We start from the raw sequence: 23,611 nt of genomic DNA, 5'->3' as shown, positions 1-23,611 counted from the left end.
TAGGAAGAAGGAGACAACTTTTATATACTAATAGGTTTCTGGATCGGGATGGGTGGAGTTTGGATAGAGTTAGGTATATTTTTTATTAGCCCAAATTATATGTATTGAGTCGGGTTGGATAATACAAAATCCAGACCTGATCCAGTTTTGAACTCGAGTCCACTTTTCGATGCGGACCCATTGGTTTCCAAAAATACATCGATCGGGACTGAGCCAGGTCATGGGTTAACCTAACCATTTGCAGCTGTAAAACCCTAAACGAAACCCTATGGGCCAAGACACATGATTGCACTGTATGAAACTTAGTTGGCCCATTTATACTGGGCAATCCGGTCCAGTCCTCAATGCCTGCCAAGCCCAACGCTCGGTCATCCACGACCCTACCTAAGGTAGCGGGTTGGCCCTGTAAAATGGGGATCCAGGGTTTTGCTGTCGCTCTTCATCCCGCCAACTCCTCCTTCCCTTGGCATCAGACAGCGAGAGAGAGAGAGAGAGCCGAAGGCGTTCGCCGGAGAAGACGGCGAGGTAACCAGCCGTGGTCCACGTTAGCTTCTACAGCAACTGTGAGTCTCTTCTCCCTCCTCTCCTCGTCCTTTATCCCAGATCCTGTTCCCTTTCTCGCTAGACTACTCAATTTGAACTTATGAATCGTTGTTAGTAGTATTCATTATCATATGATATGCAAAGATCCATACAAGCACCATGATAATCAGATCAAGGGTAACATTATTAAATCTTTTTTTCATTGAAAATGCAATTAATTTTAAGCAATTAATTAGCAAATCAATCAGCTTAGGATTGTTAATTTCTTGTTCAACTGTGTTTAATTTAATGGCCTTTGTCAGATCAATGGCAACAATATGCTGGTTGATTTGCATGTGCCGTTGTCAGATAAGGAACCACGTAAAATTTGACCCAAGCTATGCCGATCATAGTTTGCCATACCCAAACCGGACAGTACTGTACCTGTTCGGTACCGGTATCCGTATGAAACTCGTACCGACACTTATTATGGCGAAAAAATTTCAAACCATATCGTACCGACATAGTGCTAATGTGGCACCGGCATAGTGTCCGATACCGAGACGGCGAATCTTGATGCCAATAGAAGTATAAAACCAAATTCTGCATCCTCCAACTTTTTTAGTGCTATGCAATTCATTTCTCCCACCGGGGAGCATCTTTCATGTGCTTTTGACACGGCAAAAGTCAAAAGAGGGATTAAGTCTTTTAGCTTTCCCTACTGGGTGTTCGTCATCCGTGAGGACATGCACATCTGACCCTTGTTTTATTCAAGATACTGCAGATCACCCAGAGGCTTCACATTGCAAAGACTTACAAAACATGATCACAGAGGCTTCAAAGCATGATCAAGAAAAACCTGTTGAGGTAAAAGTACAAAAAAAGTTCTTATTGATTCCTAATTGAAAGTAAAGATAATTTTTTTTATAGTGCATTCAATTTTGTTCAGGTTATGTTTCCTAAATTCTTGTTGTTTTTTTGCAGATTGCAGATACATTCTTCGGTATGGAATCTCTTGGTGACGATTTTCAACATGGGCCAACTATTGGTAGTTTATGAACATTTCTGCCCTAGGTCTAGATTATACTTTTGTATCTCGTCTTCCACATGTTCAACGTTTACTGTATTTCATGATTGTAGTGTTGTAGCTATATTTTAACCAAAGGCTTAATCACAATCTAAATGGAAGAACTGATGTGACCACTATATGCTGCTGTAGATGCCGTGCAATCCAAGCACTAGTAGTTCTGCACCTTATCTCTGCCTTCCAAACTTAATATTACCCAAGAACCTCTTTTTGTAACCAAAGAGCAAATGTTCCTTGCAGAATCCTGTTGGGATGGGCCTCATATCTCTCGGAGTGATGGTAATTTCCAGGCCGTCCCTGAGAAACTGGCAGAAGAGGTAATTCAATTTAAGTTTTTGTGACCCGCAATCTCTGGTTCACTTTTATAATTTATTTCTTCTAATGTTTTTGTTTTGTCATAGGTAATGATGATGCCTTTTGGCATTGAACCGCTTGATGACATTTCTTTCTCACCCAGCACTGCTGCTGGTAAGTAGGATGCTAACAGATATTTCATAACTTTTATTAAAATAATAATGGTTTACAAGGGTAAGGGAAAGCTACCAGAATTTATGGTATAAGAGTTGTTTATGATTACTCAATCCAACCCTCCCACCCCACCTCTTTATTTTTTTAAACCTTTGTGAGTCATAATTGATGATGGCAGCACACTATGTTTTTACTTTCAATTTACACCTGTTTTGTTGTTCAGTTGTGAAAATGTTTATCTTGACAGTAAAACAAGTAGGCAAGTTTCAGCCTAAGCTTGCATCACGACCAAAAGGAGGAAAAGCTAAATCAGTATCTTTTGCTCTTCCTAATGCTTGTGAAACTACTGCTCCTTCTGTGGAGACCTGTTTTGAGAGCAACTCCACAAGAACTGATCCTCCCTTTGAGGATATGATGAGTGATGGATATTTGGAAAACCATCAACACTCATCATCTGCAAACTATGATTTCAATGGAGATTTTCAAATGGATCATGAGAAGTTGGGAGAAGAGGTAAATTTCTTAGCTTCTTTTCGCTCAGTATTTTTAAACACTACTTATGTGGATGCTCCATTTGTTATTCAGGGCATGTCAGGGTCTTCAGGCCTTGAATCTTTCAACGCGCTTCTTTCTCTGCCAATGTCAACTGCAGGTATTTAATAAGCCATTATGAAAGGAATTTACTTTTCAACTTTGTCATGCTTTTTTTCAAGTGCGCATTGATTCTCCTTTTTCCCCTCTTTTCTATGAAATTTTGATAGCTCGATCTGCGGGTAAGTTCCAACCAAAGCCTAGCGCCAGAACAAAGATTGTCAAATCTAATGCTTCTGCAGTTAGAACTGGTGCCATAGATTCTGTGCCATGTGAATGTGATTCTCTTCCTCCAGAGGCTGAGTCCTTGGGGGGCCATGCTTCTGGCTTTCCAGCAGATCCTCTCATTTATTCTACATTGCCTATGCCATCTGAATTGGCTCAAGAGCAGGCTGAACTTTTCAAGACGTGTACACTTGAAGCTGCAACTTTAGGAGGCAGGAAGACTACACAAACTATTGAAATATTGTCAGAAGGAGATGTAAAATCCAAAACAATCATAAGCTATTTTATTTGTTTGTTTCAGAGTAGATTTTCTGAATTATCGGTTTATATTGTTCATCTGTTGTGCTTTTGTGATCTGTGCTTTCCAGAATCATATAAGTGGAGAAAGAGAACCAACAGAATTATTGCAGGCTAATGGTGTTCAGGCCCATTCCCCAAATACGGAAGAGCTTACTCAGCAGATCCAGGAAGAAAAACATAATTCCGAAACTATTGAAGATATTGCAGCTAGTAAACCATCAAGGAAATTGAGAAGACAACTCTACATGCATGGTACTGAAAAACCAGAAGGTGGAATGGATGTTGGTTGGAATGTTGAAGAGTCTAACATCTCTCAAATGGATGAGGACCAAAGTGATGATGAATATATGGGTGAAGATGTGCCCAAGAAGAAGAGGGTGCCAGAAAAATCAAAGAGGAAGATGGGTGAAACAGCGAAACCAGAACAGAAGCCTAAAAGAGCTTCTGGAAAACCTGATTCCATTGCAGAGGAACTACCAAAAAAGAGGTTCCCTCATGGAACACGGCGGAAGAGACGACAAGGTACTTACATCTTGGTGCATTTAAATGTTGAACTATCAAGTCTTTATCCTTGCTGTTGACATGGAACAAATAAGTTTGATGATTTGCCTTCTTTTACTTATCTAGTGAACAAGGTTTTGCTGGAAACACCTGAGGATGAGATTGACCAAAGGCGGCTTAGAATAAAAGATCTAATATTGCTTGCTGAGGCTAAGGAGCGAATATCGGTATGTCTACTTCTCTAGTCACTGTAATGTTACTCAGCTGAGACAGTATTTCATACCTAATTTTTTTTCTTAAATGTTATTTTACAGAATAAAGAAGCAGCAGCACTTACGAAATCCTTTCCCAATCAAAGGTATGAAAATTATGTAAGGTCCATGAGTAGAAAAAGTTGCTTACTCACATGGCAATTCATAATTAATTTATATAACCATATGTGAAGTTTTCTGCTGTACAAGTCGGGATCCTCTAAAAGTATTAAACTGACTTATATGCTCATTATATTGGTGTGGTGCATCTCTTAGCGTGTCCAAACAAGTATGAGAAATCAAAATTCTTCCTATTTAGGTAGATTGCTCCATTTCCACTATGATGGGTACATGTGTACATTGGGTACTATTTGTGTTCAAACTTGGTCACTTAATAAATATATGATAGCATTGACATGCACATACGCATACAAATTGCCAAATCTAGATGCTCCAAAGGCTTGGTTAATTTGAAATCTATATCAAATCCCTTAATAGTTCAGGGTTATATATTTTAGTGATTGCATTTATATGGCTTTTTTCACAATGTAAGTTCTAGAAAACAGAAATTATTTGAGCATGGTACTAATTGAGCAATGCATTTGTCTTAACCCTATTGTCTTTCCCATTTTTTTAAAATTTTTATATGTTCTTAGAAAAGACTGTGATCAAACTAGTATATTTCTTAACATTTTATAACCACATGGTTTTAATTTACAGTTGCCCTTTGTTCTTTGCCAAGCATCAATAGGCTCAATATGTTTGACTTTTCCTCACTTGCTAATTAAGCATTTGCTTAGGTAAAACACCAATTAAAATTTAATTTCATGGAAGTAGTTTTTTATGCATTAATCAATCCTACGAGAGAAAAACCTCTTTTCCATGGTTAGTCGTACTGGCCCAAACTGGACAGTACGGGGCACACCATACCGTATAAGTTTGGTACCGATATCTGATATGGGTGGCGTATTGACACTCGGTACGCTGAAAGTATCCCGTATCGTACCGTACTGACACTCGGTACGCCGAAAGGACCTTGTAGTATCGTACTGTACAGACACAGTGCTAGTGTGACACCACTACGGCGTCCGGTAATGAGACGACGAATTTTGCTCTTTCCTCTCCAAAAACTTTCCAAATAGATGGGAAAAAGAAAAGAAGAAATGAAACTGTATCGTATCCCCTGATCTAAATGCCCTTTGAAAAGAAAAGGAATAAATGAGAGACTCCCCCACCCCTTAACTCTGTGTCAGCATATACTAATATATAAGGAAACTTCTGTATCACTCTGACTTTGACTCATAATAATATGTTTCGCATTACAATTTCCACCCTTAATCGTTCTTTTCTAATTTTATGCTTTATGAATGGTGTGGAATGACAAAAATGCATTCTTTTCTTTTCTAATTTCACAATTTGGTGCATTTATATTTGTCATACCTCAAGTTAATGTATCATGTGCATTGCATATGATAGGATCACAAATACTGAAAACCATTGATGGAAGCATATGCCGTATTATACACTGAAGTTAAAAAGGGATGGTACAACATATGACCACAATTTAATTCTTTATCTTGGCATCTTGGTGGATGACATCCCAAGATGAGCTGAGATATTGGTTTATCTCAATTGAGATGGCAGTTTGAAGAATTTTGAAACTGGCTGAGATATTCCTTTAACTTGGTTAGTATTTAACGATTGAGACATCAAAACATCAGCTGATATTAAACAAAATCCACCTATAACAAACTCTTTCTTGTTGGTTAGTCTTCATAAGTCTTTATCTCTATACGAGTCGGATTATAGTTATTATGTTCCCACCAGCAAAAATTGTCAGGCCCATCACACTTTCTTTGATCAAGCATGAGGAAACATCTATAATGCCCATGCATAAGTTGATTAATGCCCAAAGCACTTATTAGTAGTAAAATACCCGTTATCATGACTTCTGTTGTAGCATATGACTGAGATAACATGATGTAACTTACCAGCATAATTATCTCATTCATTGTCGTTAATCTATGGTTATTGACAATATATTTCGTTTATTTAGTTGGACATGTTCGAGTTCTGTTTCATTCTAGATTTAAGCAGGACAATACCATAAGATCATTTGTCACTAAGTCATTTCTGTTAGATAATATGGTTTAGATGAGAAGTATTTTGGTCCATACTAGGCAAACTTCCTTCTCCCCTTCTTTCCTCCTCCCAAGCTTTGCTCTTTGTAGTTTCAATCCTATTCCCAGCCACTAGAACATTCTAAATACCTTTTCATACCTGAAGATATCCAATGCCCCTAAATTAACAAAGTTCAGTTTTCTAGGGATGCATCATTAAGAGCCAGCAAAGTCACTTAAAATGTCAATCGTAATTACTTTATTTCCTAAACTGATTTGTTTGTAAAATAGAACAAATAGATAGTAATCCCACTTAAGCTATGATCCATAACCCTACAAAAGGAATATAGCGTTCAAATCAATCAAAACAAAACAAAATTAAAATAAGATTGTAAGTGATCTGATAGACAATTGTTACATTGATATAAAAATAACATTGCTTTTTTTCCCCCATTTTTGCTCCTCCTGCCACCCCCTCAAACACATACATCAAAAAAAGAAAACAAAATCCTGCAGTCGTGGGACAGATGTTGTTTTGTCATTCACCTGAAACCACGAAGATAAATTATCTTGTCTTAGTCTTACTTCAGTTAGGGGTCCAAATGGTATCAATTTTGTGATGGCACTTCGCCATGCACATGCATAGAAAGATATGCAAGTCTTAAAAAGGAATTATGATTAGCATGCCAAGGTATTCCTATGTTTTATGACAGCCAATTTTAATGCTTCATACCGATTTAACAAAAAATGTTTTGAAACAAATTGGATAAATAGAGGATCATGAGTCATCCTAGATTTATATGCTGATTGCTATTTAACGAGTGTATTGAATAGTTCAAGTAAAATGTCTTGTAAACTAGCTTCGCACAACTGTATTACATATTAATAATGCAAATAAACTTCTACTTGTGACAAGACCTATGGAAGAATGTGTAATTGTGCATGTTAACAATACACAGTAGATTTATACACATACTACTTGTACTGTCACAGCCTCATATATTGGTTGTATTGTGTAAGTATTCATGCTACTGTTTATCTTGATTTCTAACCTTTGATTCAATGTAGAATATGACAATATCTTGTCATTATCATATCTAATAAGTAGAATGGTCCTTAAAATTCTGACAACAATATTAAAACAAAATAAAGTAAAAAAATTAATATGGAAGGGCTCAATATCATTCAAATAAAAATAAGCTTGTTCAAGATGGTTGGAAAGGGGTTCAACATTGGAAAGTAGGGTGCAAGCCACTGATGTCTATTGCATATCAATAAGGACTACCTGTAGGGTGATAAATAAGGAACCACCCACTGCGCTAACAACTTGCAGAGGCGGTACATTTTGTGGATTTGATATGATACTGATTTATACTTAAATTCCTTCTTTAACTACAAACAGTGTATAAGCTAGCATTTCTTTGCTAACTCCTCATTCTTCCCTCCATTCATGCCTTCTATGATAAAGGATAGAGTTCAAAATAAGGAGGTGATCATCTAAATAGAAAATAAAAAGGCAAGAAATTTAAGATAATGTTGTTATATGCAATGTCAGCAAAGATGGCCAAGATGGGGAACATCTTTTCTGTTGTGCTTGAAATATCAAAAAGAACGAAGAGTAAACTAGAAAGGACTTGGAAGGAAATAGTGAGATACATGTAATGCATCTGCTCTTCATTATTTTTGATATAAATGTTCAAAAGATCTATATATAGCTATCCCCTAATAATTGGTCCGATGGATCTTTCAATTTCAGGTAACTTTGGAAATTTATCAATTAATTTTACTCCCTTTTTTCCAAAAAGTCATCTTTTTTACTTTTTGATCATTACCTACTTTTATTCGCTAACATTTAGTTTCCTGTATAGCAGTACTGGTTCCTTTTCTAGTAGAACCCATCTTGATGAAGACAATTTTTTCGAAGAGGAGATAGAACAAAACCTTGATGGTGAAGGAAATCATAGCATTCAACCAAATTCTACAAAATTGAATTACCATTCCTACATGAATAGGCCGCAATCAGTGAGATGGTCAAAAGCAGATACAGAGCTGCTTTACCAGGTAACTGATAAATTAAACCATGTCTTAACTTTTTCTTGTGTTTATAAAAGATTTTATAATCTGAAAATCAATAACATGAACTTACAGTTTTTTCTTGAAGAAGTTGAATTTGTATTTAACTTTTTGTGCTTTATCTATAATATCTCAGCCTTTTTGGTTTAGGTTCCTGTCATGTTACATTCCATTTAGCAATATTGTATGTTGTGGTTATTTGTATTCTGATCGGATATGGTTCAGGCTATTCGTCAATTTGGAACAGATTTTGCAATGATACAACAATTGTTCCCTAATCGTACACGCCATCAAGTAAAACTGAAGTTTAAGAATGAAGAGCGCAAGCATCCTTTGCAAGTTCATGATTCTTTAGTCCATCGCTCCAAAGGTGAGGACACGCTTCATTGCTTCTTGTCATTGTTTAAATTTTCCTACCTATCAGCTCATGTTTGAATTTCACATGGAAGGCTAGAACTGACTCTGCTTTGAAATTATAAGGTATTTTTACTGACAATGCACTTTTTTTACTGGTATTGAATGTTAGATGATGCCATTGTGCTTAAGGACATTGTGTTCTGCAGCAAGTTCTTGTATGTTATCTTTGCCTGCAGGACCCTTCTAACAGTCTAATCCATCATAATATATGTATTATATTTTGATTGAAGAATTCATAATTTAGAATGAATAATCTGAGCTTAGTCTTTGTAATGAGATCAGGATCAGTGAGAAAGCTAACTGTACTGCTTATGTTATGCTCTGATATTGAAGGAGAGGTGGTGATGGTAAAGGATAGTGGAGGTACAGTTGATGTTGCCTGGTTAGGGGCAGCCCAATACATTTGGAGGCCTAAGGCGAATTTAGTGAATGAGGCCTTTTTTTTAATAATAAAAAAATTTAATAAGTATAAAATACTTAAAAAAATGATATGGAAATAGATAGCTGTCAAGTACACTATTTCAACAAAGATGCATGAATCTAACAATGATAGACAAGAAGCCTCTTCAGTTTAATATAATTCTTGAATGGAGGCACGGAAAAGTAATTACTCTAAAAGAAGGGCCTAATTAAATAACTGAGATAATGCTTGGCAATACTGTTTGCCATGTCAAGCAAGAGCCGAATAGGAAAAGGTTGTCCCATGGCACTTCATGGTCAAGGTAAAGGAAAGAAAGGGGCCTCTCTATAAGAGAAAGTAGGGGCATTATGGGAAATTCCCTCCATCTAATTAATAAAAGTCCCATCCCACCATCTCCCCTTCAAGTGAGTACCCCAAGCAGCAACTGCAACATCACAGCACAGCAGCCATTCAAGCCCCCCCCCCCCCCCCCCCCCCCCCTCTCCCTCCTTTTCTCTCTCTACCACCCAAGAGGGGAGAAGAAACAGAGAGAAGAAAATTAAAAGAATCTCCACCCTCCAAGAAGTCCATCTCCAATCCCCCTATCTTTCTTCCTGATGGCCCAGCTGGATCAGGAGTAATGTGAGGGAAGGAAAACCAAGACCAAAACCAAAAAAGAGAAGGGATGAAAGATAAGAGTGGCTTCAGACATGTGTATCAAGCCAACCAAATCCCTCCTCTCTCTTTCTCTCCACCCAAAACAAAACTATTGTCCCTAACTTCCCAAATTGCCCCTCTGCAGGCCAGGAAACTCTCCACCTCCCTTCCATCAAGGGGGAAGACTCGTAGCCAGTTCCTGTTCCCGTTTTATATGGGGCCTTTGCTTCCTTTTGGTCACGGTCAGACACAGAAAATAGGGCAAGGAACCTCCCTGCCCCCCCCCCCCCCCTCTCTCTCTCTCTCTATCTCTTTCTCTCCTCTCCTCTCTTTATTTCATCGCAAGTCGGTGCCTTTTTGCCTTCTCCCTTCTTTCTGTGGTTATCTTATCTTTGCCTCCCAGAGGCCTTCCTTTGGGCCGAGGGCGGTCGCCTAAGGCTAGGGCCTGCCCTGTGCCTAGTCATGGGGTTTGTCATGTCTATGGTGCAAGTTTTGAGCTTTTGCTTGTTGAAGTTGTTTGTGGAATTGTTTGATGGTGATGCAAGATTGCTTTGGGAAATGAGTGGCTGAAAGATATTGGTTCTGTCAAGGAAAGGAAGGATTTATCAAGAAGGTTTGGGTCTTCATTCTGGTTGGTACCACTGCTGATGGGATAGGCCCAGGCCTGGCTACTCTAATCCAGGTTCTGCCTTGAGTATCTGGGTGGGAATGCAGACCTGGCCCAGCCTCATTTTCTAAAATAAAATTAAAGCTAAAACCTGAACCAGGCCAAAGACACATGGCTTGATCTCAGTCTGCATTTAGCGGAAGGAGAATATGGAATCTTTCATGACAGTCTGTTTGCCTGTAGAGATAGTGGAAGGTAGGGGGCAAGAAATACGGAGGCAGAGAGAGGGGGGGGGGGAGAGAGATCATATAATAGGAGGGAGAGAAAGAGAGGGAGTGCTCTTTGGTGGCCAAAGCAGCGGTTGATGAGGTCCTTGTGATAAGTAGTGCAGCAGAAATTATGGTCGCCATTGCTGCAGATGGCAGAGGAGGAGGGGGAAAGCCTTTGTTAGACAAGTGGCAAAGAGAGGGAGTGTCAGGTGCTGCAATGAATTGGGGGTCTGGGACTTTGTTCAGGCCCTTTGTGCATCGGGAGTCTTCTACAGTTTGCCTACCTTTTGAATATTCATTCATTATGTAATGTCAATACTTTAGGCTATTTCAGGCTAGGCACAGGCCATGGGCTTAGGAGCCCAGGCCCTGCTAAGATCTTCCCAAATCTAGTCCAGAACAATTTTAGGCCTAAAATGGGCGGCCCATTTTGCTTCAGCTTGCCATACCTGGCCCAGTAGCAGTCCAAATAGTTGGAGAGGCTGCTAAAGGTGTGAGAGCAATTTGCTTTTCTGCCTTACTGAAGGCTAAGTTTAAAATTGTTGGTGTGTATGATACTGCATGATATCACTCTTTTCTGGATGTGATTTAGTTTGAGTGGTACAAATCCCCTTTACTTTAAGGAGTTTATGTTGAAAATTATTAGGCTGTCATTAGCTTTTATAACTGCTTGATCATGCTATTCCCTGGACATGCAATCTTGCAGTATCAGCATTTCATGCCTATGTTCGAATGAAATTGAAACTGTCACAAAAATATCAGCATGTGCACATACATGAGCCAAGTGGAGATGTATTAGGATTGATAGCATCACTATAATTTGTCTTCGAATGTTTTACTCAAAAAAGATCGTCTTTCATCTCCCTTTCTACTTCAGAATTTTGGAAGAAACTAGGTATAGAGGATAATCTCTTAGTAGCACCAGTTAATGTGCTTCTGCATTTTTTGGTGATATTAGGGTATTTTTCCTTCATATATATATATATATATAGAAAAAGGAGATTAAGGCTCCCTTCTATGAGACATCATTGCATCAGCCCGAGTATAATCTTGAAGATCCATAGGGAAGTCATCCCACCAGTGGAAATACTTGAGCTTCCATTGCATTAAGGACAAGCCAGTCAGCAGCTTTATTCCCTTCCCTTGAATGTGTGAAGCAGTGAAGGTTCTGATTGAAGTTGAAATATGCCAGATGTCCAGCAGACGAGGATATGGGAAGCTGTTGCACATGGTGGTGTTTGTATTAGGGGCTATAGTCTATTTTTATTGGACTCAATCAAGCAATTCTTTTCTTCTCTAATGGGTTGCACTTTATGTGTTTGTTATTTTGGTCCTCAAGTTATATATTATCAGGTAAGGCCTGTTTTCTTGTGCTTTTGTCACCACTTGTCCATCCTTTATAATCCTCTGCAGTTTTTTTACTTGTAAGAATAGAGAACCTTCCAACAAAATTCTGCACTTTATGCAGTTATGCTTCAAGGCTTATGCTTGCTAAACTAATCCAATATAATTCTTGCTAATGTCATAAATTCCATTTATGAGAGTGCCTATATTTATTTATGATGCAGATCATGCTCATTTTGAACGAGTAATTCAAAAGCTGCAAACTGAGGCAGAGCAAAACTCTTACAAAGAAACAACTGATGATCCACCTACTTTTTCAGAGGATGCGGCCGGTGAAAATGAGGTCCTTCCCCATCTAATCTCTCCCCACATTTAGTCACACCTTGACTTGTCAACAAATTGCCCTGATATTTTGCTCTCTTTTCATATCCAGGAAGACGGAGGGAAACTCACTAAAGAAGAGGAGGCTAATGGTTGGGGCGGTGAAGTTCAGAGCCCTGTGGACTCTGATTGGAAATTTGAGGCTCAGTATCCGCCAGAGGTTTCTGAGTATGAAACTGTTTTTGATTGGGATGCCAGTGCTTCCTATCCACATGACTTGGAAAAAGAGACATTTGATGAATTCTGAATTATATTATGGTTCTGTTGCTATCTCTCAATGGTGTTTCGTATTTAAATGGAAATTAGAGAAGGAAATTTGCCCGCAATATATTATGATATTGAGATCCGTATCTGTCATAGAAACCAAGATGAGCCTAAGCTCGGCATTGTGCCAGTTTAGATGCAGACTCCACTCTGGAAGGGAGTGCATAAGTGAGAGCCCCTCTTTCCTTCATGATTTAGCAAACAAGGCACCAGAAACTAAAACAGCCTGGTGCAAGATAAAAGAGACGAGGCCTCGAACAAATTGGAGCCTATTCTGAACAGTGATTTCACGGCTGAACCTGTTGCAACAGAGGTACCATGAGGCAATATATTTCAGAACCAATATATTCCAGTGATTTCAAATTTGAGCCTAAACATCATGATCCAAAGTTGTGAATGCTACTAATGATAGTGGTGACATGGAGTTGAATGGACCTTCTTCAGCGCCTTCTCTCTCTCTCTCTCTCTCTCTCTCTCTCTCTCTCTCTCTCTCTTTTCTAGCTGATAGTATATGCAGGGTCTCCTGTATAAAGCTAAATAGTTTATAGTAAAGTATCCGTCTGGGCAATGGCAACACAAATGTATGAAGTCTTCCGTTGTGCCAAAGTTTCTTTAGTATGCTGTTTGTGGATTTAATAGTCTCATGCACGATGAGTGTCAACAATTCATACCATCATTGGCGTAGTGATTAATATTTATTTCTAGGAAGCAACTGTAGCATTATTTAATGGACCCATCAGGTTCGTTTCGGATAATTTTAACAAATGATCTAATCTTACTGTTTATACCAAATATATGATTTTGGCAAAAAAAAGTTGGAAAAAAGATCTAATACAATGAATAATGTCATTTGGTTGACCAATCAGTTCAATCTTGGTTTCTCATGTTAATAAATATCTATAATTAACTTAATGAAAGGGTGGGAGAGCTGCCAGTACCGACTTAACCAAATCACTAATCAGAGCAATGCGATCGCTCGGACAAATCCAGTTCCTATATTTCTTAATTGCTTTGGCATTTGTAAATGGGAGTGCTATTAAAGTGGAGGAGTTCGTACAAGCGCAAATTGAGAGCAATTGCCATGAGTTCACCATAAGGGGCTGATGGAAAATAGAAAAGTTGTTCATTCAAATTAAATTTGAACATCAAAATATCTAGGAAAAAAAGGGGGGAAAGGTAAATAATGTAGCCCTTTTTTTTTGGGCCCATAGAAAAGATTTTAGAGCCAATGGATTATTTGGGTTGGGTTGACATCAAGTATGACTTGAACCTAACCCAAAATATTCTAAGTTTAAGTCGAGACAGATTTAGGTTAGTTCTACGATTTAGGCTAAACGTTTAGGCATTATTTTATAGCTAAAAATATAATAATTTGGTTGTTAATATGAAATTATTAAAATTTTTAAAATAAAACTATAAAGCTGGCTTAACCAAGATTATTCATTCAAGAAAAAATAGTTAATTTGACCCAAGAAAGTGACCATTTATAAGATACAAGTTTAAAAAACAAATATTGATGTACTTGAGAATAATATAAATAAGAACCTCAAAAACAAATATCGAATGTTTAAATAAAATTAAGTAAATGTAGGTGAGAGGAGATGGGTTATTAAGATGAATAAAAAGGGATGAGTTTAGATAAGGTGCGTTTGATGAATCTGAAAGATATCTAGGAGGAAGGAGACAACTTCTACATACTAATGTGTTTCTGGATCGGGATGGATCGAGTTTAGGTAGGGTTAAGTAGATTTTTTATTGGCCTAAATTATATGAGTTGGATAATACAAAATCCAGACCTGATCCAGTTTTGAACTCGAGTCCACTTTTCAATGCGGACCTATTGGTTTCCAAAAATGCATCGGTCGGGACGGAGTCAGGTCATGGGTTAACCTAACCATTTGCAGCCGTAAAACCCTAAACGAAACCCTATGGGCCAAGGCACATGATTGCAGTGTATGAAACTTGGTTGGCCCATTTATACTGGTCAATCCGGTCCAGTCCTCAATGCCAGCCAAGCCCAACGCTCGGTCATCCAAGACCCTAGCTAGGGTTTCGGGTTGGCCCTATAAAATGGGGATCAAGGGTTTTGCGGTCGCTCTTCATCCCGCCGACTCCTCCTTCCCTTGGCATCAGACAGCGAGAGAGAGAGAGAGCGGAAGGCGTTCGCCGGAGAAGACGGCGAGGTAACCAGCCATGGTCCACGTTAGCTTCTACCGCAACTGTGAGTCTCTTCTCCCTCCTCTCCTCGTCCTTTATCCCAGATCCTGTTCCCTTTCTCGCTAGACTACTCAGTTTGAACTTGTGAGTCGTTGATTTCAATCGTTTCAGGCTGCTTTTCTTGTTTACATTGGAAAATTTTGCCACTAAAATGGCTATGTTGCTTATGGTTTTGTCAATCTGATCGAGTTAGTCCTAATCGATGCGATCTCGACGTTTTTAGATGTATGCTTTATTTGGAGATTGTATTTTTTGATTTTTTTCTTGGATTTTGCGGAATATCTGTTTTGCAACTTTGTTTTTTGGATTCGAGGCTTTGTGCATTCGTATGCATATGCTTACTTTAAAAAATGAGTTTTTTTGCCCCCGATCGTGTTGTATTGATGGGAAAATAAGAAGTAGATCGCACTCGTTTAGAACCATTAAGTCTCTACCTCATCAATTTTTTTTTGTTATTTTGAAAGCAATAAAATTTCTAATCGATGGATAGGTATATGATTGTACTTTGTCTTTTAAATGATCTTTTCATCAAATATATTATGATTTTGATTAGTTCTGGTTGAATATATTTTCTTTTTGCATAGTTAAAGAGGATTTAGATATTGGTTTTATTATTTCTATAATGTGAGATATTTTTATGGAATAATGTCAATATGTATAGATGGGAAGACTTTCAAGAAGCCCCGTCGTCCATATGAGAAGGAGCGTTTGGATGCGGAGCTGAAGCTAGTTGGTGAGTACGGGCTCCGGGCCAAGCGGGAGCTGTGGAGGGTCCAGTATACATTGAGCCGCATCCGAAATGCTGCGAGGGAACTGCTAACCCTTGACGAGAAGAACCCACGGAGGATATTTGAGGGAGAGGCCCTCCTGCGCCGGATGAACCGGTATGGGCTCCTTGATGAGAACCAGAACAAGCTTGATTATGTTCTGGCCCTCACTGTGGAGAACTTCCTTGAGCGCCGGCTCCAGACCCAGGTGTTCAAGTCTGGAATGGCCAAGTCTATCCACCATGCTAGGGTCCTCATAAGGCAGCGCCACATCAGGTATATAGGACTGCAGTGTTGTTATTTACCTCTTTCTAATGTGTTTTGTTTCAATTTCTCTTGATTTGTACAGGATACATTTTTCATAAATCTGACTGGTAGTAAAATTTTGGTGGTTGGTCTGAGGTCCTGCTCTCAGATAGCAAGAATTCTGCATAATATTCTCATCTCTTAGGAACTTTTTGCTTTTTTTTTTCATGATATCTAAGTCAAAACTATGCACCATGTGCCTTTTTTGAGATCTTTTTGCTGAGAAGGTTGCATGTTGTCATTGGTTGATTTGTCAGAATGAAGTATAAATCCTTTCGATAAGTTGTTGACATTATGAGTCAAGTCCCTTTTGTAAATCACAGTTCATAAGTTTCAGTTCAAAGTTTCACACCTTATCCCTGACAGCTTTTAGGCCAAAGAAGGTGAGCGAATGTAGAAAAGAATTTATGTGGTTTGCACTTCAAAACCCTTGCTCCATGACATTTTCTTACAGAAAATTGACAATGGAATTTTTATCATATTTCTCAATATTTACTTCGATATTGTCTGCATAAACTTGACTACTCTATGAATACATGGCCGTTTAAATTTTAATGACCATAGTTTTGTATGACTTGCGCTTTTTACTCCAAGAAATCAAGACTTACTTTAGAGGATAGTGCAAATTGTTGATTTTTTAAATTGGTTATTTAATAAAAAATGAGGGCACATGTGTTTTAAGAGGATGCAAAATCTAACATACCAAGTGCTAGAAGGTTTCTTAGCTAGTGCAGACTATATTGATATATGCAGTTTATATAAATGCAGCTGTATGATCATAGAAACTGATATAGAAGGGACAGAAAGAGTTAATATTCTGGCTGGAGGGTATATTCAAAATAGGGTTTGATACTCAGGTCTGCTGGTGCGCATCATGATTGTAGGAAGGTGGCCTTAGTTTTTGTAAGCACGTGTACATCTTGAGGTCATGTTGCTCATTGCTTCCGGAATTCAACTTGGTGGGAGTCTTGAATACTTTGTGATCAAGGTGATACAAGTCTAAATGCATAGTGTGCTATGGCATATGGGTTCCAGTGGTTCAATGGAGTTCAATGTTATATATATATGTATATATTTTTAAAAAGTTGTATTGGCATCTCAAATACAAATTTAGATGGTTCCCTGGTATACGAAGTGTCTGACATCACTTTGAGGTGTAATGTACTGAGAGAACTTGGTGAGTGGAAAGGTTCTCTATCATTGCCAACAAGCTTTAGCTTGGGACTACAAGAGTATGATTATGTTAGTAAGGTGCTCTTTTGATGTAGATCCAACGTTAACTCTGCAAATAAATGTATATCCATGTAATCTAGCGTACCTTTAAATTATAAATTTAGGGGAAAATGTTAAATATTGGATAACAAAAATAAAGCAGTCCAATTAATTTTTAAATGTATTAAAATATAAATGGGATATGTAACCCTTCATTCTTTCGTTCATGTGATGCTGGTGTTGACTGCTAGACCCATACAAAGTGAATCGACAGCAAACTATTATAAAGTTACACATCGAGTTCTGTTTGATGGCCTGATTTCATATCATTTTTTTATTTTTCTTTTCCTTTATAGTTTCCCCTTCTTTTCCATTTTTTTATATCATAGATGCTCTTTTGCCCCTAATTAGTGCACTTAATATATAGATATACCATATGATGAGAATAACTTTTTATTTCTCACGACGGTCATCTGAGACACCCTTTTTGGTGTCTAGATTGATGCTACCTATTTTTCTCTGATGGTATCCTTTTTCTTCATAGATCTTTTTTATGCTTTTGATTTTTTTTTCCTTCGTTTATCTTGCTTGAGAGTTGTGGTGATGAATTTTTGTTTGCAATTTTCATGCTTGAAAGTGATGTTCCTCCTACTCATTCTGAACATTCCATAGTATCTCCATTTTGTGATTTATTTTAATTATTCCATTTTTCTAATGATTTCTTTTTGCGTGGGCACAATGAGGAAATAACATTATTCTTTTGCGAGATCCATAGATCTGTGAGTAACACTTAATTTTAGTCCTTTTCATTCTGAGTGTCCCATCTGTTGTTTCTGTAATATTTTAGCTTTAAAGTTATAAAGGATTTATCACTGATGATATTTATGTAATATGTTTGTTAGATTAGTAGAAAATAGGCATCCATCATTTTTATCTAGCATTGTCACATGTCTGTATATTTGTATATGTGTGGGTGCTGTGTGCATCCATGTTTGCTGCACAACCTAATCAAAGTATGTATGAAAATTCATTAACAACAGAAGGCTCAAAAATCTTGCTTACAGTTACACTATTTATTTACAAATAAATTCCTGATTATCTATTTTAACAGTTTCTTCTATCCTGATCAGAACTTTCACTGTTAGTATCTTTGAAACAATTTTTTTGTTCTTGACAAACACTTGGTTGGTAGTCACCAGTGTTTCACACTCATGAGATCCTTCCTCAGCCCTGAACTAGACAATCCCTGAGTCAATGCCTTAGGGCAATCTTTCAATATGATAATCAAGAGAATATACAACATAAACAGAGGGCCTTACACATAAGATGAATATCTACATCTCTCTTTAGGTCAAAGGTGATTCTCAGGTGGTCGTTTGTTGGCTGTCCCCCTACAACATTAATACTTACAAGTCTCACTTTCGCCTCAACAACAGTTTTATTATGTTTGATAAGCTATCCTCTTTTAAAGCTAATGATCTACCCAATTTTCCTGCTCGCTGGTTATCTAAGCTTGTTCTATGTAGCCTGACCAGAACTTGGGACCATGACTTCCCTCCCCTTTCTTGGCTCTAGCTAAGAGTGGTTTTTGCATGGTTCTTTTATAACAGTAGATTGTGTCTTGTTGGCCCAAAAAAAAGGATGTTTTAGGTAAATATTACAAACTGCCAGTGCACCCTAAATTGCATGGTATGAGAAGGTGCAATAAAGACAAAGACTTGGTTCGAACTTAGAGATATGGAAGGTCAAGAAAAAGGCATGGAGTGAGAAGATAAACTGGATAGGATTTGTAAGCAAGGAGATAACAAGTAGTGGTGTTGGAGGAAGAATTCATTGTCATTAATTCGGTAGTAATGGTGGTTGAAGGATTTATTAATTGAGCTACAAATTGCTGGGCAATGCATATTTGTTATTTTTTTTAAAATTTAAGATATTACTTGGTTATCTTATTCAGCATCTTGCCCGATCATTGTCACTTGTAGCGGTAATATACATTCTAATTTCGTTTTGGAATATCAAGTTTGTAGTTGGTTTTGGGTGAAGCCTGCATACAAGCTCTATAAAATGTGCTGTGTTTTGGTTTTTATGTAAAAATGCTATACATGTCTTATCATTTCTGGCTCATAGTTCTGAGTTATTCACCAAATAGCTTGGATTCTTGTAGGTTTCCTTCCCGCGCATCTACCTTACTTTGCTTGTTTAGCATCTTTGAATGTTCTAATCTTGTCTTGAAGGAGCTGTTTTTCTGTGGGTGTCAAAATTTGTAATTGTGACCAATACCAATTCTTCACAATTCATTAAGTCTGAACTAATATAAATATTCTCTGTTCCTCTTGCGCTTTGCAAAAGCTTTGGCTTTGTTTCTGTTTCTTGCTTCTTTCTTCTGTGTCGTTATTATTTTCATGAGTTCAGTTTGTTAGTTAAGCAGCATTCATGCTTTGCAAGATTTCTGCACTACAACCATCCCTAGTCCGCAACTACTAATCATGGTGCCATGCTTATCTTATGTTGGTTGTGCAACAGAGCATCTCTCTCTATGTATGAAAAGAAAGTTGTTTGTTTTTCTTCTTTTTATTCCTATTTGGGTAATTACATACAATGTTCTGATGGTTTCTCTATGAGTGTTAGTTCTGTAATTTATGTACTCTTTTGAACCTCCACTTGTTGCAGGGTTGGCCGCCAGGTGGTGAACATTCCTTCATTCATGGTGAGGGTTGACTCAGCTAAGCACATTGATTTTGCTCTCAATAGCCCATTTGGTGGAGGCCGCCCTGGAAGAGTGAAGCGAAAGAACCAGAAAGCAGCAGCTAAGAAGGCGGCAGGAGGTGATGGTGATGAGGAAGATGAAGATTAAGAACTTGATCATGGTCTTGGTAGCACATAATTGTCAGTTCAGGTTTGAAGGCTTGTGTTAGATTTCGCTAGGGAAACAATGTGTTCTCTCTCTTTTTGACTATTGCAATATGGAATTGTGTTGCTCCATTGACTCTGCTTTTTTTCAGATGTAGCACCACCCAAGTGGTACCTCTGGTTGCATTTTTATCATACTAAACTTTTTTTTCAGTTTGGCTTGTCTGATTTGAATTATTTGCTTCAATGGTAGTTTGTTGTTGCTTGAGTTCTGTTGTTCCATTTTCTAGGGGTTCTCTGTTTTCATCACTAATTCTCTGCAGTGTTCGTGCTTTTAAAGAGCGTATAAGCTGGAGGCGCAGCACTCCTGGATAAGGTGTGTTGTGCGGTTATCCTCCAGGTTGTGGAGGCATGAGGTATGTAAGGTTGTCGTGTATCAGTCTTTTGCACTTTAACTGGCTTCAATTCACAACATCTACCCTTGTGGGAAATGAGCTGCTGTGGAATAAATTGGTCTCACATCAGGGAAATATGAATTTGATGAGAAACAGTGTCTTTTTGCTGGTCTGGCTTTTGTTGGTAGCAAGGGTGGAGGTATTACTAAATTTTAATCGAAGAGAGATTCTTCAAGGCGGACAATTTTTTTTTAAAGATCACACGTTGAGGAGTTGAAGAATTAGATGCTCAGCCTGCTGGGGAACTTGTAACAGGTGGGGTTGGGGTGAGAGCTGAGGTCCCCAGATATGTGGTGACCAAAGTCCTAATCTTCTAGTCTCTCTCAATTCATTCGTGTTCCCCTAGTCTTCTCTTTAAGTTCGTCGAGGGACTTGACCCGCACTATGTTCATAGTTGGGCAGCAAGATCTCCTAACGACGAGAACTTGAATGAATCTCTGAGCCTATAAACTACAGGCAAACCTATACCTGATACCTTGGTCTGAAGAGGTTGGCCTCAAGGCAGCTGAACAAGCTGGTATATCTGCATTTAATGATGTATATTATTTCCATATCAAGGAGACATACTAGTTTCAGCTTCTCTACAAATAGCTATTCCAACGAGAGTAGGGCTTGTTTTTGGTTTGGCTGGCTTCCCAATCATAAGGATGGATCGAGGCAATCTCTATAGCTTGATGACAAGCTATTGTAGCCTATTGCAGAGCACATTTGAAAAAAAAGAAGTGCTTATAACAATATTTCATAAACAGCCTTTTGAACACACACCTGTGGATATGCTTTTCCTCAAAACATGTCATCGTTCCATTTGCAGAAGCATGTGGTTCTTAATTTTGTTTATAATTTCTTATGCGGAAGAAGACCATCCTACCACCACCTTAGTCCAAAAGTTCAAGCGCCAGATACGGATGGGACCAAACGGCCAATTAAATATGATACGTCCCAACAACTGGCATCTCACAACATGTCCATTATCCTGATCCACGCTTCAATCTCAACAACCTTCTAAAGACTTGGACCTGCTGCAAAACATGTCCGGTTTGAAGTTTTCCATCACAAAAACATATCTTTTATAATTATTCATTTCATAACTTGTCTTGCTTTTATTACGATCTAGTATGGATCATTCACTTTCCTCGACTTTCACGTAAAGTTAATTAGATCATCTGGACGCACGTCGCACGCTTGAAATGCAAAAAGACATGCAACCACAGAGACAACAATTCCAAGAAGAGAAGAGCCCATTGCCCATTGGGCCATGACCGGATCTCTCGCTAGTTTAAATCAGCAGTGCGTACGCTTTGGAATAAAACAAATGGAAACTATTGCTCGGAGAAAAGCAGTAAATGAATAATTCAATCATCAGAGAGTCAATTATTACGAGACTCGTAAGGACATTGAGAAGGTTATTGATGCATATAAATGGATTGATGGAGGAGAAATTTATGGTCATGGGAATTAAGTAGCTGCCCTCTCATATTCCGGAGACACCCGTAGCCATCACAGTCAACTCAAAGGAAGGAGAGAAACGCAGAAGAAAAGAAGAAAAAAGAACACAACATAAAAACCCACCGTCGGTCCAGTACCCTTCTTCAAAACAAGCAGCAGCACTTGTAACACTTGCGGAAGAGCAGAAGCAGAGAGAAAGCACTTCGGCCGCTTAATACACATCTTTAAAGGTCATTTTGCCGACGGCGATGCAGTTGCCAGCCATGTTCATCAACCGGTTATTGTGATGTTCCAGCGGGTTCGGAAGCGAGAATTCTTCGAAGCCGTCGTTGCAAGTGCTGAACATGGTGATGGCCGAGCTGAATCTGGTGACGAATGTCCCCACGTCGCGCGCGACGAACGCCTCCACCCCTTCCTTGGTGTTGTCCATGGCGTCGTTATAATATTCGAGGCAGGATTTGATGCAAGTGAGCACCTTGTTGGACGTCTGCCTCTGGGACATCGCTTTGGTCCTGGCGGCGACGACATGGATGCGGTCTTGGAGCGCCTCGATTAATATGTTGAACACGTTGGTGGCGTCGATGACCTGGAGCTTGCCGGCGTAGAGGCGGGCCGAGTTGATGCAGATTTCGGGGTGGTGGGTCTGGTTGCAGAAGGGGACGATCCGAGGGTCAACCGGGGGGAGGGGCTTGCCGTGGGAGCCGACATTGGGGACGGCGGCGTGGGAGGCGAGGGGGAGGAGGGCAGAGGAGATGGCAAGCAGGAGGAGGAGGGTGTTTCCTGGCCTCATGGTTGCAGCCATGGTAAAGTGAGGCCAGAGATGAATGGAAGGAGTGGGAGAAGGGGAGGATATAAGAGGAGGGGAGGGGAGATTTAAAATGGTCAACTTTCTTTTTCTTTTTCTTTTTTAAATGATAATAAAAAGAGTCTTACATACAGCCACAGGTTATACATTTTTATCAAAAAAAAAAAAAAAAAGAGAACGTTTGCAAACTTTACAGGCATACCATTCCCCAAAACCAATGGTTTACAAGGCGAGAATGTTGGAAGGCCTCAGTTTTGAAACTGCAATGCCCACGGCGACCTCTCTCTCTCTTTCTCTCTCTCGCCCGAAACCACCCATCTCCATGCCTACGTTCACTCTCGGACATGCAACGGCTAACACGTTGACCTTGACCACTTGAAATGCCAACCATCCATCTTTTATTGCTTGCAGTATTTTGGGTTTGACATAGCTTACGTAGTATATACTGTATAATTAAGAAAGCAACAATAAGCATGGCATCTAGTATTGGTATGTAGTTTAATTAGCACCATTTATTTTGGAGCAAATTAAGTGTATATTTCTTGTGTAGGGCGTTGGGTTTTGCTTCGAGAAATTACAAAAAAAGCAATTTTTGCCCTCGACAACCTCTGTTCTTGTTTTCTAGAGAGCGTCTTGCAATGCTATCTCTCTCAGGAATGTTTAATTTTGATGGAATATGGGAATTTCCCGTAGATTAAATCTTAGTGCTGTTGTCAGTTTTCAAAATAGGACACATGCAAGTGCTGCGAGGCTTAATTGCCGTTTCTTCTTACTGGTTGCAAGAAGAATTAAAAAAATTCAAAACATGCTGTTAAAGTTTTCGTTTCCTTTGATTTTTGAGCAAAGGAAGGTGACACTTCAGTCTGCTAGCTTCTGGCCGCGAATGCACTACAAGAATTCAAAATTTTAGAAATAACCTGTTAGTGACGAACTACAAGTCCAATCACAAAATGCCTCTTATTAAGTGATGAGACAAGAAGCGGTCATAACAAACTATTTTGGTCTATATCTTTAATAATGAAACAAAATACCGTCACCATATCTATATTTTTTGTAACTATTTTTCATTTATCATA

General features: G+C 38.7%; 3 protein-coding genes and 2 non-coding genes across 17 annotated transcripts; 4 read left to right on the top strand and 1 right to left on the bottom strand.

Moving 5' to 3' along the window:
• The first annotated feature begins 346 nt into the window (after positions 1 to 346).
• On the top strand, positions 347 to 12,926 carry LOC103703281 (uncharacterized). 13 transcript variants are annotated; one of them, XM_089924408.1, is made up of 16 exons: positions 413 to 563; positions 1,307 to 1,389; positions 1,507 to 1,570; positions 1,663 to 1,766; positions 1,850 to 1,926; positions 2,011 to 2,077; positions 2,325 to 2,590; positions 2,663 to 2,729; positions 2,839 to 3,149; positions 3,262 to 3,715; positions 3,821 to 3,921; positions 4,009 to 4,052; positions 7,937 to 8,126; positions 8,364 to 8,508; positions 12,057 to 12,175; positions 12,266 to 12,926. In XM_089924408.1, the coding sequence occupies exons 4-16, from the start codon at positions 1,742 to 1,744 to the stop codon at positions 12,458 to 12,460; spliced, it is 2,061 nt and encodes a 686-aa protein (XP_089780534.1). In that variant the 5' UTR covers positions 413 to 563; positions 1,307 to 1,389; positions 1,507 to 1,570; positions 1,663 to 1,741; the 3' UTR covers positions 12,461 to 12,926. The 13 variants fall into 13 exon arrangements, with proteins under 13 accessions (XP_088557687.2, XP_038983194.3, XP_089780534.1 ...); XM_088701559.2 differs by having other exon boundaries at positions 1,298 to 1,389; positions 1,742 to 1,766; XM_088701558.2 differs by having other exon boundaries at positions 1,298 to 1,389; positions 1,742 to 1,766; positions 7,934 to 8,126.
• Positions 12,927 to 14,538: 1,612 nt separating this feature from the next.
• On the top strand, positions 14,539 to 20,097 carry LOC103703295 (small ribosomal subunit protein uS4y). The gene is made up of 3 exons (XM_008786108.6): positions 14,539 to 14,698; positions 15,356 to 15,737; positions 19,650 to 20,097. Exons 1-3 carry the CDS (start codon positions 14,671 to 14,673, stop codon positions 19,831 to 19,833), a joined length of 594 nt encoding a protein of 197 aa, XP_008784330.2. The 5' UTR covers positions 14,539 to 14,670; the 3' UTR covers positions 19,834 to 20,097.
• On the top strand, positions 17,409 to 17,508 carry LOC113462621 (small nucleolar RNA Z161/Z228). Its single transcript, XR_003385384.1, has one exon. It is a non-coding gene; the product is annotated as a small nucleolar RNA Z161/Z228 (small nucleolar RNA).
• Positions 17,709 to 17,801, top strand: LOC113462622 (small nucleolar RNA Z162). Its single transcript, XR_003385385.1, has one exon. It is a non-coding gene; the product is annotated as a small nucleolar RNA Z162 (small nucleolar RNA).
• A 1,844-nt stretch (positions 20,098 to 21,941) lies between the features above and the next one.
• Positions 21,942 to 22,532, bottom strand: LOC103705322 (pectinesterase/pectinesterase inhibitor 3-like). The gene has a single exon (XM_008788991.6). It carries the CDS (start codon positions 22,530 to 22,532, stop codon positions 21,942 to 21,944), a length of 591 nt encoding a protein of 196 aa, XP_008787213.4.
• Positions 22,533 to 23,611: the final 1,079 nt, after the last annotated feature.

This window comes from Phoenix dactylifera, chromosome 7 (genome assembly GCF_051530095.1).
Source record: "Phoenix dactylifera cultivar Ajwa chromosome 7, Ajwa_hap1_PhDact_Kaust_v1.1, whole genome shotgun sequence".
Lineage (NCBI taxonomy): Eukaryota > Viridiplantae > Streptophyta > Magnoliopsida > Arecales > Arecaceae > Phoenix > Phoenix dactylifera.
The sequence above is the reverse complement of the archived record's forward strand: the minus strand, read 5'-3'. Positions and strand labels throughout refer to the sequence as shown.

Excerpts from the sequence above, each read along its gene's own strand:
- LOC103703281 (XM_088701558.2), top strand. The coding sequence starts at position 1,367 with ATGATCAAGAAAAACCTGTTGAG. Across the intron at positions 2,078-2,324 it reads CTCACCCAGCACTGCTGCTG|TAAAACAAGTAGGCAAGTTT; the intron begins GTAAGTAGGATG and ends TTATCTTGACAG. Across the intron at positions 2,730-2,838 it reads TCTGCCAATGTCAACTGCAG|CTCGATCTGCGGGTAAGTTC; the intron begins GTATTTAATAAG and ends AAATTTTGATAG.
- LOC103703295 (XM_008786108.6), top strand. The coding sequence starts at position 14,671 with ATGGTCCACGTTAGCTTCTACCGCAACT. Across the intron at positions 14,699-15,355 it reads CGTTAGCTTCTACCGCAACT|ATGGGAAGACTTTCAAGAAG; the intron begins GTGAGTCTCTTC and ends CAATATGTATAG. Across the intron at positions 15,738-19,649 it reads ATAAGGCAGCGCCACATCAG|GGTTGGCCGCCAGGTGGTGA; the intron begins GTATATAGGACT and ends CACTTGTTGCAG.
- LOC103705322 (XM_008788991.6), bottom strand. The coding sequence starts at position 22,532 with ATGGCTGCAACCATGAGGCCAGGAAACACCCTCCTCCTCCTGCTTGCC.